The 16,793-nt window shown below is 31.4% G+C and overlaps 3 protein-coding genes across 8 annotated transcripts in view; 2 read left to right on the top strand and 1 right to left on the bottom strand.

The window, feature by feature from the left end:
• The window catches only part of LOC114325222 (osmotic avoidance abnormal protein 3), an 88,593-nt gene extending 86,881 nt beyond the window's left edge, over nt 1-1,712 (top strand). For 5 of the 6 annotated variants that reach the window (XM_050656622.1, XM_050656624.1, XM_050656621.1 and 2 more), the window contains exon 15: nt 656-1,712. In XM_050656622.1, the coding sequence (XP_050512579.1) occupies nt 656-768 (113 nt within the window). In that variant the 3' untranslated portion in view covers nt 769-1,712. The remainder of the gene's footprint in view (nt 1-655) is intronic. The other variant, XR_007699540.1, reaches the window with a different exon arrangement.
• Nucleotides 1,713-1,800: 88 nt separating this feature from the next.
• On the bottom strand, nt 1,801-11,457 carry LOC114325257 (cytochrome c oxidase assembly factor 7 homolog). Its single transcript, XM_028273264.2, has 5 exons — nt 11,209-11,457; nt 10,367-10,650; nt 9,861-9,963; nt 9,394-9,540; nt 1,801-2,008 (listed from the first exon to the last, which is right to left on the bottom strand). Exons 1-5 carry the CDS (start codon nt 11,306-11,308, stop codon nt 1,890-1,892), a joined length of 753 nt encoding a protein of 250 aa, XP_028129065.2. The 5' UTR covers nt 11,309-11,457; the 3' UTR covers nt 1,801-1,889.
• A 48-nt stretch (nt 11,458-11,505) lies between these two features.
• On the top strand, nt 11,506-14,605 carry LOC114325253 (lethal(2)neighbour of tid protein). Its single transcript, XM_028273260.2, has 2 exons — nt 11,506-12,211; nt 13,190-14,605. Exons 1-2 carry the CDS (start codon nt 11,974-11,976, stop codon nt 14,329-14,331), a joined length of 1,380 nt encoding a protein of 459 aa, XP_028129061.1. The 5' UTR covers nt 11,506-11,973; the 3' UTR covers nt 14,332-14,605.
• Nucleotides 14,606-16,793: the final 2,188 nt, after the last annotated feature.

Genomic DNA, 16,793 nt, shown 5'->3' with positions numbered 1-16,793 from the left:
CCAGTAGTAGAAAGAATAATAGGTATTGTCTGGGTACTTTCCATTCCCTATTGTCTCCTTGTATTTCGAGATCTCTATACTTGGCGATCTTTTCGTTGTGCTTAACACGCAGATTATTGTTGTTAGGTATCGCCACCTCTATTAATGTTGTTTTCCTAGTACGTTTATTAGCTAGTATGAGATTCGGTCTATTGTGTGCCACTGTTTGGTCTGTGAGCACAGTGCGATCCCATTATAGCTTGTAGTTGCCATCCTCAAGCATTCTATCAGGGACGTATTGATAATAAGGGAGATGGTCGGTTTGGAGAAGTCCCAGTTTGATAGCTATCTCTTGATGAAGGATATTTCCAACTGAGTCGTGGCGTTCTTTATAATCAGTTCCGACAAACGCCTGGCAGCCCTCGCTAAGATGTTTGATGGATTCTTGGGCTTGACATCCATATCGGCATCTGTCGTTCTGGACCTGAGGATCTTTGACAATATACTTCAGGTAATTTCTAGTTGGAATAACCTGATTCGAATGGCAAGTAAGCAACCCTCTGTCTCGGGAAACATCTTTCCTGATACCAACCAATACTTCGACGCTCTATTGTCGACATATTCAAATAGACAAAGGTGACTATTATTATTATTATTATTATTATTAATATTTCAGGACATACAACACATCACCACGACCACAACATAAAGAAACCATTCCGTCTGGAAGCTCTGCCAAATATTGTCAAGAATCACACAGGGAGACTTAACACTTTGGAGTTTTTATAAAGACACAATAGATTTTTTACATTTTGTGATAAAAAAAGTTTGAAATATGTATTTAATATAAATATTGTTATGTGAATAGGTATATAATGTAGTCCATTTACTCACGGTTTTTGCCCCGAATTTTAAAAAACCGCTTGGATTGACATGACGTTTGGCATACACATAGCTAACATGTCAAAGAAAAAAGTGATATTGTGCCGATGTGTGCTTTTGCCATGGGGGTGAAAAAACAAACGTTAAAATTAAGTCCGTAAGTGAATAAACTGACTAATTCTAAGCAACTTTTGTTCTACAGAGTCCTTTCGAGTGAATATATTCATTTTTCAACAAAACACGTTTTTAGACGGTTTTTCGCAGATAGCTCAAAAAGTAAGTATTTTATCGAAACAATATTCTTAGCAAAAATATAGCTTAGAAAAAAAGTGAAAAAATGGTGTAAATATGAACTCTGTGGACCCAGTAGAAGCAGAGTTGTAGCTAATAAAAAGTAGGTCCAATTCGAATATTTCAATTTGAAATAACCAAAAAATGAAGCACATTTCGGGAAAACAATCAACATATTCACTAACAAATAACTCGATAAGTGTTGACTTGGTGAAAAAAACTCTATAAGTAGGGCAAAAGTTGCTTAAAATTAGTCAGTTTATCCACTTACGGACTTAATTTTAACGTATGTTTTGTGACCCCCGGGAAGAGGTGGTATTCACCCCCCAGGGCAGAAGCACACATCGGCACAATCTCAATTTTTTTTCTTTGACATGTTAGCTATGTCTGTTAGCTAAATTTCATGTTAATCCAAAAGGTTCTTTAAAAGTCGGAGGTGTTGCAATATTTTACCCTGAGTGAATGGACTAATCTTCAGTAGGAGGGATTCGAAAAATCATAATTTGCAAACTTAATAAGAGTTAATTAAAAAAAATTGAAATAATTAAAAAATGTTCTTGTTTGCGTATATGGTTTATATTATAGTTAAAAACAAAGTGTGATATAAATATAAATATTTTAATACTGATTTTTATGAAAATAAACTAGTTCAATAATAATAATTTATTCGTTTTATTTATGTACACTGAATATTTTACTGTAACAGACTAAAAACAATTTTTGACTAACCTAAAATCTTATGTTGTTGTGTTCAACCCTTCCTGGAACGTAAGTGTCTTGTTGCTCTGAGCATCTTTTTGTAACTCTGCAGCTTTGGTTTTGTACTCACTGGCTAATTTTTCATTTTTCGCAACTCCTAAAATTTGAAAATTATCTTACATTTGTTTCTTGCAAATTCAACTGAATAAGGAACTTGCACATTTTTATTTTATTACATAATAATGTTCAGATTCGTTGAAAAATAAGATTTTTAAAATTTCACACCTCAAAAACTCATAATAACTTAGCAATACAAATTTAAAATCTTCTGTGTATTTAAATCATTTCAAACCAAGTTATATTCTGTAATGACATTTCACCTGTCCTCGTATAAAAGTATAAACCATTTTGTTTATACTGGTGTTTGGTACAGTGGCGGCCGGTCAGGGTCGGCAGTGCCGACCCACACATTTATGGACACATTGTAGATTTTGTAAATATTTAATTTAATCAGAGTTGATCATATTTGTTTCTGTAAAATAAAAAAAAATCTGTGAGATAATACAGACTAAATTTTATTCATTGTTTTTAAAAGAATTAGATCAATCCGATAAGTTAAGTGATCACTATGCGTAAGAAACTTTTCAAATTGCCAGCCATGCCATGCATCCGATTGCGATTGTGTGAATTCTTTTTTATAAGATCTGCTTCGACAGGGACGGCAAGCCGTCCCTAGATTTACGATTTACTTGTAAGAAGCGCTGTGGAATATTAGCCGATAGGCAACCAATTATACGTTTCACCACAATTTCACCCGTATTTGAATGGCAGAGACCGGCAGATACCAATCTGCCGATCGGTGATGGGCAGACACCAGCAAAGCAAGGCATGTACCAAGCCACGTACCCTGCTAATAGTGCGCTCGGGATGAAATTATTTATGAAATAAAGTAGCTTTTGGAATTTTAAATCTCGGTTAGTTTTCACTGAAGCAGATTTTTGTAAACAGCTTTTGGAAGTTTTTAATTTTATTAATAAAGGCGACAATTTTGCAAGTGATGATATCTCGATCCGTGAAGCAATCGGTTTGAAAACTTTACTAAATGATTATTCTTTTAATATTTTTTTTTACATATTTTTAAGAAAGTGTTTACCCAAACTGATGTGATATTCTATGTTGTTCAAAATCAGTCAACTGGCATTATTTATTCCAAAAATAGATTAACAAAGTTGGTAAAAAATCTCAGAGATAGTAATTTTCAATATATACGCAGTGACGTTTTGTATTCGCTTGATATTTCCGAACACCCCCACAAAAGACAAAGGTATGACACAGATCTCGAAAAACAAGTATATTTTGAAATTTTTCATACTATTATTACTTGTGTAAATATATACTCATTTTTTCAAATTTTGAAGATTTGCAAAAATTTAAAATACGCCAAAGAATTTTCAAAATATCTATTAGACAAGTGTATTAAAACTATCCATCATTCTTTAATCAAATAAACTAAGGAAATTAATTAAAAGGTTTATATGCTGATCCAAATATTTTCGGAAGATGTGATAAGTTACAAAATATGTATAATTTTATATACTGCAATTCATTGCAACAAACTGTTCCCGAAATTAATAAATTATTATCATAAATTCTCTCATTGCTACCAACTATTGCCTTAAATGAACGGGATTTCTCTTGTGTCAAAAGTGTCAAAACGTATTGTCGAAACACCATGAAACAAAAGAGAATGTCAATAGAAAAAAAACTATTAAAATCTCTCCAACACATTAATAAAGTTTACGATGATGTTATAGCCCATTTTGCTACATGCAAACAACATAGACTAAAGTTAATTTATAAACATGTTTAGGTTCTAAATCTATGTGAAAAAACAAAAAAAAAAAAATAAAAAAAAAAAACAAAAACCAAAAATCTTCTATGATGATTGAAGCCTTTTAATTAGATGGTATACCTATCTGAGGAGACAAAAACCTTGCCGACCCTGTCCCTAAAGCCACGAGCCGCCACTGGTTTGATACAGTTCTTGAAGAGATAGTATTGAGTTGTGTGTGTGTGTTTACTATGGAAAATAAAAGTAAATACTATAAGAAGTGTTGTTTAGTACCATTGTTTAAAAGTACAAACTAGAGTTGCACAAGTTTGACTTGAATGTTTGAACTTGACTTGAGTTTGACTTAATTTCAAGTCAAACTCAAGTCAATCCCTCTAACAAATAATTCAAGTCAAGTCAAACTGGTCAATCGTACAGGTTTGGAAATTCAAACTGTTTGTCAAACTAGTTTGAAAGAGTTTGAAAAATAATATATTTCGTAGATATATTTTTTTGTTGAGATAGACATGTCAGTTGCCAATTAAGATAAGAAATTTAATAATACATTGAGTGCCATATAAATCATCCTTTAGTTCCAATAATTTTAGTACCTATTTGTTTCCCTCTACTCATTTTTAAAAATTATGTACAATAGAACACTGACACTTTCACAGTAAACTATTTTTCCACCTACCTCTACCGAAAGTATACTTTTCCGGACCTGATTGTAGGGAGCAAAGTTGTACTTTTCCTAGGGAGGAAAAGTAAAAGTGACATCATGGTATTTCATTCATGAAATATAATTTATTGACGCCCTGTACAATATCTATTTTCTATTACGTAAGTATCTATACTGTTATATTTCTATTTGATATAAAAATTAAATTTTGATAATTATAAACAAAGTTCAATTTAATATAAAATATTTTCAATTTTCTCAACCACGGGCATATAAATTTAGAACAACCTGTATACAACAAATTGTTATGTTTAATTTTAAGAAGTGATTAGAAGAAGCTTACGAAACTCGGGACAATGCGCCGAGAATAAACAAAGTGAATGGCGCGTACCATTATCGTTGTTCGCGGAAGGTTCGATCATTAGCCTATGCTAAATAAGACTCAGTTGAAATAGATAATAGGTCATTATCGTTGTTCGCGGAAGGTTCGATCATTAGCCTATGCTAAATAAGACTCAGTTGAAGTAGATAATAGGTCATTAAATTTTGTAAATAGTAGAAAGTAATTTTAGAATGGGAATTTAGAAAGATTAAAAATTGGTTTTGAGGAATACTGCGAATGAGAGTTGGTGGTGGAAGGTTGATTTGTGAATCTGGAAGGGATATTTAGAAAGTAGGGGAATGAATGAAAAATAGAGAGCAGAATGTTTTGAGCTGTCGAGAAGTGAAGTCCAGTAGTAGACGGTAGTGTACGGAGAGTGAGAAGGCCGGTGTAGTTCCGTGAGTGTGGAGTATCTATCGTGGAACGAGAGGTAGGCCAGGTCGAGAGTAAAGAACCTCCTTGAGCCAAGAGTGTCCCGGTAGCTGATTGAAGTTTCGAAAAAGGTAGAAACACGGCATCACGACAGAAGCAGGAACGGGAGCTATACGAGCTAGTTTTCAAAGGAGAACATTACTGGAAGCCAGGACGAGGTGTTGATCGCAGCCAAGGATAGCAGGAAACGGGTCTTGTGTGAAGACATTCTCAGTTCACCAGAAAAAGGTCAGTCTCATTTGTTTGGACATGAATGTATGGGTTTTTCGTATTAAATACCACATTTAAAATTGAAGAACATAATCAATAATATCAGAAAAGCTTCATCAAACTTAAATAGAATTGTTGCTAATAAATCATAATAGTTAAATGTTAATAAAAACTTTCAATTGGAAACCAAAAGGAAATAAGATTCCCATGTGTAAATGTTATGTTTAAGAATAATAAGATATAGCAAATATTAAGCAGTGATTGCCATTTAAATAAAATAAACAATATTTTGATTATAATTGTAACCCATATGTGTGTATTATTTTACTCTTTTCTTTCCTATCCCGATTAGGAACCATTGAGAAATACTTAGAAGCCACGTAAGTAAGTAATTAATTTTATAAAAAGCCCTGAGATTGAAAACATATTGATATGTGATCTGGTAAATTAATTAGATTATTATTAATGCATTGATTAAATTAAATGACATATAAGAATATTATCTCATATCAATAATCAAGATCACAACAATACATTTTAACGTTTATTTATAAAACACTCTGTATTTTGCAGAATGGTAAAAAACAGTAAATTGTTATTTTGATTTAACAATGTTTACATTAATAATTTGACTTATATTTGACAGTTAACAGTTATATTTTACCTACTTGTAAAAATGAAAAATGACTTGTTGTTAATTTGAGGGAGGTGGAAAAACCATATGTATAACATGGGAGTAAAGTGCCTTTTCCTCCCTTGAATGATTACTGCATAGTAATATGACTACTGCATAAGTAAACTTCATTCTCGGGAGAAAAAGTAGCACTTTCCTCCCTTGTTATACAAATAGCTATTAAGCACGCACAACAAAATTAAATAAAAAAAATACTAAATGAACAGTTTTTGGTTTAAATGAGATCTAGCTATTTTTATAATTTTCTGCTTTTATAACCGATAACAATAAACAGCGGCACCGTCTTCAACGACAGAACGAAAGTCATAAAAAAAGGTTTAGGAAAGTTCAAAAGGAAGAAAACAAAGAACCTCAAAAATCTGTTTTCGTACCAACCCCTTTTTAAGCATGTTAATTCCTAGAAATTTTATGGTCAAATTTGGATTACCTACATTTTTTCAATACAAAACACCCAGAATATTGTAACATGTGGTGTGAAGTCTAGTGGTATAGTCAAGCTGCGTAAAGTGAAAGCGGAAGGTACTAACAGTATACGTTGACTTGTTTGTACTCTTAATACAAAGCAGACTTTTGAAATTATTAAAAGTTGTACTGTTGGAATAAAATCAATATTTATACATGAAAAACAGGCTATTGACTTATACTCTTAGTACAGAAATAATTAATAAACATTCAAAATTCAAAATATAGAAGAATCCCGAAAGGTCCATTTAAGCCTTATACCATACTCTTAGTACATAGCACGTTAGATATAATATAGAGATTTTATATAGATTATTTGTATTTTCCAATTTAATTAAATATAATAAATTACTTTTAATGGGAAATAAGCCACAATTTTACCAAAAAAATGATTTTATTAACGTAGTATTTTGTATTTTGACAACGAAACCCGATTTGGGCTTCGAAACGTTAATAAAATCATTTTTTTGGTAAAATTGTGGCTTATTTCCCATTAAAAGTAATTTATTATAAAAATGCCACAAGAAAATAGCTTCAGAACAACATTAATTATATACAAACACAACATTTTCACTTTAAAAAAATTCTATAATTTTTTTACCGAAACTTCAAAATTAATGTGTACATTATTCGGGACAAAAATGTTATTCTGGCCAAACGCTTAGTTTAGCATAAACAGACCAAAGACGGTTAGTCGGCGCTTATAGTCTACAATTGCGAAACTGTTATGAATGGCAGTTATGAATATATGGCAGTTAAGAATGGCAGTTATGAATATAGTCTTGTTATGCACAACTAAAAACCCTTAATAGACAAAATGTCGCTTGGTTTATTTTTGTTTTTCTTAGTAACCGTTAACGTGACAATAACAGGGATTTTTCCAAGATAGTTTTAGCTATGTGTCACCAGAATCCGCTGTTATCTCGATTTTAAAGAAATGGCGCTTTGTCGAGTATGCATAGCGTCATCCTTTTAAATAATTAGTTCACTGTTTGTGAATTTGTAACGCTGTTTTTTTATTTTTAGATAATAGGAGTATAGTCCGTCCGCTATAACTTTTCCCATGCGGTACGATTCATTTTCAATCAAATTAAGTCAAAACATAAATTGAAACGAACGTCGATGTGTATATACGTTTTGTATACTGTATACTATATACTACACACATCGGCGTACGTTTCACTTTCTGTTTTGACTTAATTTGATTGAAAATGAATCGTACCGCATGGGAAAAGTTATAGCGGACGGACTATATGTATGCACTTTGCAATTTTTATTGTTTTGAAATCACCTGCCGCAACATCAAATAAATCAGTATATTTATTTTTCTTAATTAATACTGCTTCGACTACATATTGTTTCTCTTAATTTTTGCAGTGGGAATACCTTCAATATCAGACTAAATTTGTTCTGGTACTTATTCTAAACCGAAAAATATCCAAATTCAATATTATCTCCCAACGTCACACACTTCAAAACGAACGTAATAAAAAAGTAAAACATGGACGTCTAAATATGAACTACAAACTAATTTGCGGAGTAGCAGAGTACAGATTCAGACCTATCCAAATAAGTCACAACAAAATCCGTACGCTCTCAATTAGAATTGGAAATAAACACGTTGCCAATATGATATTCAAACTTCAAACTGTTTGAAGAAGTTTGATTTCAAGTCAAACCTAAAGATATCGAAATCAAGTCAAGTCAAACTTTTTTACAAAAAAAGTTTGATTTTCAAGTCAAGTCAAGTTTGTTGAATAAAATCAAACTAGTTTTACTTGATGCATCTCTAGTACAAACGTTAAAACCCCCCATAAAATATTTATTAGATTACCAGTCGATAGGAATCAGAGATTAATAAAGTGGTTACATGCATATTGAAAGGACATTAAATACATTTTAGTTTATTTTCAAGGTCTTCATGTATGAGAAATTAATTTTAATGTAAGTATTTAATATCTGTTGTCTGCTTAATAGTTTTTTTAATACATCAAGTGTATTTTTAACAAATAGAAAATGGAACTTATGATATATTTTGGTAGATGTACATTACAGATTGAATGATATTTACCTATGCAAAGTTTTTCTGGAACTGTTTTTACTATAAAATTAAAATAAGCTAATCTTATGAGGGCGTGTTTTGAAATGGCTGCTATAATTTAAATTTTCTCTCGATTTTGATCGTTTTTAGGGGCCAAACAAGACAAAAACAACTTTTTTTCCCTTTGGTATACAGAGTGTCCCTGAAAATAGTGCGTTCCTTTAAGGTATGGATATAATACACAATTTCGAACAAAAAGTCATATAACATTTTTTTCCTAAGTTAACCGTTTCCAAGAAAAAAATTACATTGTTCTCCATATAAGTGCATTTTTATTTTCATAAATTTGAATGACATGGCAACGTAGCCTAGAAGAACTTGCTGTGACTGTGGAAATTTAACCTAATAACCCCTTGTTTATTTACTTTGAGGTGTGATTTTTGAGGTTGTTGACATCGTAGGTACCTACCTGCAAAATAATGGATATGGGTTTGGTTGATATTTACATTATTTTACCTACCAGATGCAAATGACCTACAAACTTACTTTTTTAATCTTTAGATTTTTGAGTTGCGCGTTGTTGCCAGAATTTGCATATCAAAATGTATATTCTTTTTTTGGTCAAACGGGTCAATTTAAAAAAAATGTTATAAGACTTTTGCTCTACATTGTGCCTTCTACCTATACCTTTAAGGAACGCACTATTTTCGGGGACACCCTGTATATTTTAAATTATGTTCTATTATGATTTATAGCATTTTTTTTGAATTTCACATTTTATGCAAGTTCCCTATTTTTATATAATACTGACCCTCTCCTTTCGCATACATTTGTCCTAAATTCGCACAACTATACATATTCCCTAAATTACAACCTTTCACAGCAAATTCAAATGCCTTCTTCATATTCTTTTGTACTTGGTAGTCTTCTGGGTTGTAATCCTTCTGATTGAGACTACCTGAAAACCAAATATATCTAAAATGTAATGTTGTCAATGTTTTAAAAGGAACAAAACAAAATAATAATTCTTAAACAATAACAGACTGCTTACAAAATCTCATGAGCCTGACTCACTTATTTGGTAATGTTTGGTGGTATCTCGTGAACCTGATTCACAATCTACAAACGAAACGATGGAATTGAATATTACAGTCGTACAATTCAGTATGGAATTAAAGTAGTTGAGTGTGTATACTTAGGATTTAATTTATTTTTCGTTTTGAGTAGTTTAAAGGTTCATGAGGTTTTGCACCAACTCTACCAGATTTAATTTCTCACCTATAACATTATCTTTCTTTACACCAACTATGTACATTCCTGACAAATAGTAACATGCATTGCCATTTTCATGGTTACAAGACTTTTCCAGCAGGTTCATACCCTAAAACTTCAAAAATAAAGACAATGGGGTACTTAGTATAAAGTTTTACATACAAAATTGTTAATTTTGCTGAATTACAACAAAATAAACAAAAAATACCATCCATCCTACATGTTACTAAAATTAAGACGTGTTGATATGGGTAGTGAATCACAAGCAAGAGGAGGAAAATATGCGTGAATATCATTTATAAAAATGTTAGACAGAAGAGGCCCAAAATGTGAGCCTTGATGAACTCCTGAAGGAACAAGAATTGTTGTGGAAAGAAAATTACCAGAAAGTTTGATCTCCTCATGAGCATAGCTTACAAAAACATGGCTCACGTTCGTGATTCACTACCCAATTCAACACAGCTTTACATTAGAAGATTATAGGTTTTAAATGCAATCAAAGATGGCTTTACCTTTAAAATATCTTGCTTTATTTCAGCTTTTTCATTTTTGGTTATTAAAAGTAATCCTTGATTTAAGCATGAATCAGGTTCGGCCAAATTGCATCCCTTCTCAAAATAATCATAAGCCAATTTAAAATCAGATATTTTTGAACCTTTTCCCAATAAACTGTAGGTCCCATACTTCAAGCAACTTTTGCCATATTTATAATCGTCACAGTTTGTTCGGTAAACTTTTCCAGCTTTTTCATAGTCTTTCTTTATGGATTCGAGAAAATCAGCCAGTAGGTGGCAAACTAAAACAAATATCATAAAATTATATACAATTTTGTGTATAAAGAGTAAAATAAATACAGCTCCCAGAGCGAACCATGGCCGGTGAGAGAAACCCTGTCTCCATATAAAGATTAGGTGGGTATACAACTGACGAGAGCGTCTGTCATCGGTCATGGTTCTCTCCAGGAGCTGTACATAGATGTACATGTAATAGTGTAAGAACGAACAATAGCTAAGAAATACGTGAAAGGTGCGATATTAGAATGATCTTAGAAAGATTTGAAATGAAAGTTATTGTGGTTCGGTCATATGGTGAAAATGAGAGGTAGGTAGAACTGTCAGGAGGATATGGAAAGCTGCATCAGGTAAAAAACGATGAAGAGGCAGGCCAGCAAGAACATGGAACGCAGATATTGGAAAGACTTTTGCAAAAAGAAAATTGGGTGGAGAAAGACAGAGAGACTAGCCACTGACCGAAAGGCATAGGGATGTCTGATTTCTCCACTTACCTCGACACTGTAAGGTATCAGAGGATGGCTTAAAGAAAAAGAAAAACAGTGTTGTGTTTATTTACATACCTTCAGGTTTCTTCTCACTGTAACATCCAAATCTGTATTCAATTCCTAAATTGTTGATGTAGTCTTTAACTTCACTTTCCGATTTAAAATTATAAGCCATTTTTCAAATTAGAAGTAAATTTTAGTTGACATTTGCTTGTATATTCTGCTTTTAGTTAAATATTTTACTTATTTTTGGCTGAAAGAAAAGGAATAAAAGAGAAAAATACTATAACACTAACCTTCAAATTGAGTGTTATATTGGAACTACTTGAACAAGAAATGCAACTAACTTCACTGTTAAGTGTTGTGTGACTATGTGCCTACTTTTTTTTGATCCAGCTTATGCAACCATAGATTGTAAATGTAAATTATTGTAAAATGATTGTATACAATATACATTGTAAAATGCAATTTCAAAATAAGAGATCGTAATTTTATTATCAATGGAATTAAGATAAATCCATAAATAAAAAAATAGTCTATAAATGAATTACGTGTGTATGGACACGTATTTTGACACAAAGTAGTAAAAAATATAAATAGAATTAATAATCATATCATAACCTAGCTTTAGCTGGCCTGGCCTGGCTAAAAACAGACGATTTTTGAGTAATCCTAGTTTAATTTCTAGGACGTTGATCTATCTATGGAAATTGAGGATTATAAGTAGGGCATATATTTAAATGAAATCAGTGTTCAAAATATCATCTTTTACCTAACTTAATTTAATCCATCAAAAAAATATATCAACCAACTGTTCAGTTAAAATAATATGCACAAGCCATGGCGCCCCTCAAAAAATATCAAAATTATAGAAAATACCTGGAAAAGGATTATATTATGAAATTAATTTTTGACCCTCATTATTTGTGGCCAGTATGTATTGTTTTGTTAATATTCGAGTTTCTGTTAAATTTAATGATAATCCATAGAGTAAAGTACACAGAAATCGACTGGATCGCTTATATGCAAGAGGTGGAAGGATTTCTCAATGGAACATTGGATTACAAAGAATTAAAAGGTAATGTATTAAGTCTTCTTCTTCTTGACTGGCTTTACAAGTCAGGATGAGTCTTTATTACATCGACTATAGCCCTCCATCTTCTAAGTTCTTTTACATTTCCGATTGTTGTACTCCATCCTAGATGAATCAGCTTCAACACCATATTTGCATCTTTCTGTGGGGCAGCCTACTGATCTTCTACCATACGGTCTCTCAAAAGATACTGTCCTTAACACTTTGTCTTCCTCCGATCTTACCACATGACTTGCCCATCTTATCTGGTTAGCTTTTATATGTCTGACAATGTTTTCAGTACCATACAGTGCCACCAATTCAACATTGCAGCACCTTCTCCATTCTCCTGTCAATTCATTTCTTTGAGGCCCAAATATTCTGAGAACCTTCCTTCCAAACACCAGCAGCTTATTATTTCCCCCTGATGTAGAGTCCATGTTTCACTTCCATAAGTAACAACTGGGCCAATAATTGACATATTATACTGTCTTAATTTAGATTTTCTTTTTAGAAGCTTAGATCTTAATGATGATAGAGAGTATAATGCTCTATTCCCACAGCTCTCCTTGCTGAGACCTCTTTCTATGTGGTTGTCATCTGTGATTACCACCCCCAGATATTTCAACTCTTACTACTTCGAAGTTGTGGTCATTAATAGTTATATTCTGCCTAAATATTGGTCTTGGATTTTGGTTACTAGCATGAATGTATTAAATATATAGAGAAAACTCATCAATCACAACCAGAAATCAGAGCTACAATGGCCTAAGCCCAAAAACCAAGTTTTGAGATAAATGCAATATTTTGCATTAAAATGCTAAAAATAACGCATCTAGCCAAATATAGAGGTAGGTTGGTTAACCTAAAATTGCTCAATTTGTGGCTTGTCACTGTTGCTCTGAGGGCCTCGAATTATTATAAAGTCAATTTCTATCTAGTAGTTTTGTGACAGTTGCAGATTAATATGGTGTTTATTTTTAGGTGATACAGGACCCTTGGTGTATCCTGCAGGATTCGTGTACATTTACACCCTTTTCTACTATGTAACGTCAAAAGGAACTAACATATTGCTCGCTCAATATATTTTTCTATTTTTATATCTATTACAAACATATCTAATTCAGCGCATATTTAGAAAAACCATGAAAATACCCCCATATGCTTTAGTTATAGCAACTTTGACATCATACCGAATCCACTCTATATTTGTCTTGAGATTGTTCAATGATCCTATTGCTGTACTGTTATTTTACATTAGTTTAAACCTCTTTATGGATGATCGATGGAAGTTGGGTAGCATTTTTTACTCACTAGCAGTGTCCGTGAAGATGAATATTTTGCTGTATGCTCCATGCCTTCTCTTAGCTTATTTAGTAAATTTAACGTATTTAGAAACTTTTGTTAATTTATTTATTTGTGGTTTAATTCAACTTGTATTAGGTCTTCCCTTTTTGTACGGGAATTTTATATCATATATTAAAGGCAGCTTTGATTTGGGTCGTGTATTTGAACATAAATGGACAGTGAACTTTCGTTTTCTACCCAGAGAAATTTTTGAAAATCGAATTCTACATATAGGTCTTCTTCTTTTACACATACTACTTTTGTTGTTGTTTTTGCCACATTTCAAGAGATATTTAACAAGCTATGCTAAACTTAAGGTGGTAACTGAAGAATATAGACTGCATTTATCAAAAGAAAAACAAGAGACTGAAGAAAAAGAAAGAAAAGAGAACAAAAAAATGTCGAAAGGCCAAAAAGCGTTCCTCAAATCTTTCGAGAGTCAACTAAAAGATAGTGGAAGGGTAAAAGAAGAGAACGATTCTAAGTTTGAAGACAAGCTTTCTAAAATAGCTCAATTGTTTGTACTTCCATTCTTTGTTTCCAATTTAATAGGAGTTGCTTGTGCTAGATCCCTGCATTATCAGTTTTACAGCTGGTATTTTCATAGTTTGTTATATTTGGTGTTCTCTACTGAATACAGGATACAGTACAGATTTTTGCTCTTGGCATTGATTGAATATTGCTGGAATGTTTACCCAAGTACAAATTTCTCTAGTGGCTTGTTACATTGTTGCCATGTTGTCTTGTTATTTGGTGTTTACAGGACAATGAAGAAATAAATCAGTGGTAAATGAACAAAATCAATTTTTTATACTTTATATTATGGCATAATATTGTGTTGCAGTGTTGTCAAGTTGTTAAAAAATGTGTATTTGTTATTAAAATATTTTCCCTGGTATCAATATATAAACAATTTAATTCTATGGCTGTTTTTGAGATTTTTAAAATATGATTTACAAAAACTATTGTGCCGTAAATAACAGTGTAAATTTGTAAATATATAGATATTTATTTTTATCTGAGAAAACAATAAAAGATATTATGAGCACAAAACTATTTTTCTTTGTTTTCAATTTTCTCCTCACAATACTTTTTAAATTAATTAAAGCAGTTCTAAACTAAATGAGAACTTAATTACATATACAGTGGAGCACATAAAGGTTGGATTAAATTCATTTTTTATGAATGGCCGATTTTATGATTAAAATTTATGATAAAACTATGATTATTGGGCATATATATCATGCTAGTGACGTCATCCATCTGAGCGTGATTACGTAATTGACGATTTTTTAAAATAAGAATAGGAATTTAATGTAAGGAATTTAAAATAATATTTTTTTAAATAAAAAGTAGAATAGGGGTCGCGTGATAGCTTATTTGAAAGGTTATTCAATTCTCGGTACAGTAATATAAACATTAACATTATTTAACACATAACAGGGTGTCCAAAAAACTTTTTTTAATTAAACTGATTGACACAAAAAGTAGAAAATTTATTTAGTTCAAAATATATTTTACTGCTGTCAGAAAACAAAAAATATTTATTTGACAAATAAACATTGCTTTTTGCTTAAATTAAATGTCCAAACTGCCAAGAGGCAGGTGAGTGGCCGTTTGAACATTGAATTTAAGTGAAAGGCAATGTTTATTTGTCAAATGATTATTTTATTTGGTTTTCTGATAGCATTAAAATGTATTTTGAATTAAATAAATTACATACATTCTTCTTTTTGTGTCAATTCATTTAATATAAAAAAATTGGACACCCTGTATGAATGATTATGTTATTGTGTTAAGCCCTATGTCCCTCTGATCGACCCCTGATCGGCCCAATTTATATAAAAAAAAGATAATGAAAAAAATAATAAAAAAAAATTAATAAATAAAAACAAAATAAATAAATAAAAAAAGATTAAAAAAACACAACGAAAGGAAATAATTCCAAATAGAAATAAAAATCGTTGAAAAAATAGATATAGGTATAGAAAACAGTTCTTTGTAAAATTAGAGCAGGATTATGCTTGGATACCTACCTAAACAAACGAGAAAAAAGCAAGAAGCACTCCTTTAGAGCTTCCGCATAAATAATATAAAATAATTCCAAAAAGGTAAGATGGCGAATGGACATTGACTCTAAAGCCAATAATGCTCAACCACACACACACATAATTATGTTAATTTTTATATTACTGTTCACGTTTTATATGTACTGTTATTCTTTTTCTCATGATCATCTTTCAGTGCGTCACAGTTTTTAGATTTCTCTCTAACGCATTAAATTGTATGTGACAGAAAAAAAGGCACGTCTGGGAATACTTCGGTAATTATTCTAGTTCGGTGATTATTCTAGTTGTCGATAGATGGCGCCATAATCAAAAAAGAATTATTTATTAAATAAAATAATAATATTATCAATATAATCTGTACAATTTATAAGACTATACAAATGAAAGAAAATACCATTTTATAAATGCAATAGACACAATTGATTTGGTTTTATTCCAAATTGAAAATAAAATTTGACAACTGTCAGATTTAACTAAAATGTCACGTTAGAATAAATGTCATAAATGTGTATTATCACGGACTTACCTTTTTTTCTATAATTTGTGACGCACTGAAAAATGTTCATGAAAAGGAGAATAACCACTATTCGCCTTTAAAAAAATCATTGATCACGTCATCACGCCCAGATGAATGATGTCACTATTTACAGTATGATATACAGGGTCACCCGAAAAGATTGGTCATAAATTATACCACAGATTCTGGGGTCACAAATAGGTTGATTGAACCCCACTTACCTATATACAATAGTGCGCACAAAAAAAGTTACAGCCCTTTGAACTTACAAAAATTAAAATCGATTTTTTTTCATATATCAAAAATTCTTAGAGATTTTTTATTGAAAATGGGCATGTGGCATTCTTATGGCAGCAACATCTTAAAAAAAATTAAAATGAAATTTGTGCACCCCATAAAAATTTTATGGGGGTTTTGTTCTCTTAAACCCCCCAAACTTTTATGTATGTTCCAATTAAATTATTATTGTGGCACCATTAGTTAAACACAATGTTTTTAAAACTTTTTTGCCTCTTAGTACTTTTTCGATAAGCCAGTGTTTATCGAGATATTTTGAATATTTGTCGAATCCACCACATATTTGTATATGGTTAAGTACGAATATAGAGACCTGTTAATAATCTGAAAATTTATTTATAATTTACATTTTTAGGTA

Source organism: Diabrotica virgifera, chromosome 7, assembly GCF_917563875.1.
Source record: "Diabrotica virgifera virgifera chromosome 7, PGI_DIABVI_V3a".
NCBI classification, from domain to species: domain Eukaryota; kingdom Metazoa; phylum Arthropoda; class Insecta; order Coleoptera; family Chrysomelidae; genus Diabrotica; species Diabrotica virgifera.
Note: the sequence above shows the minus strand (reverse complement) of the source record. Positions and strands in the feature narration are given on the sequence as shown.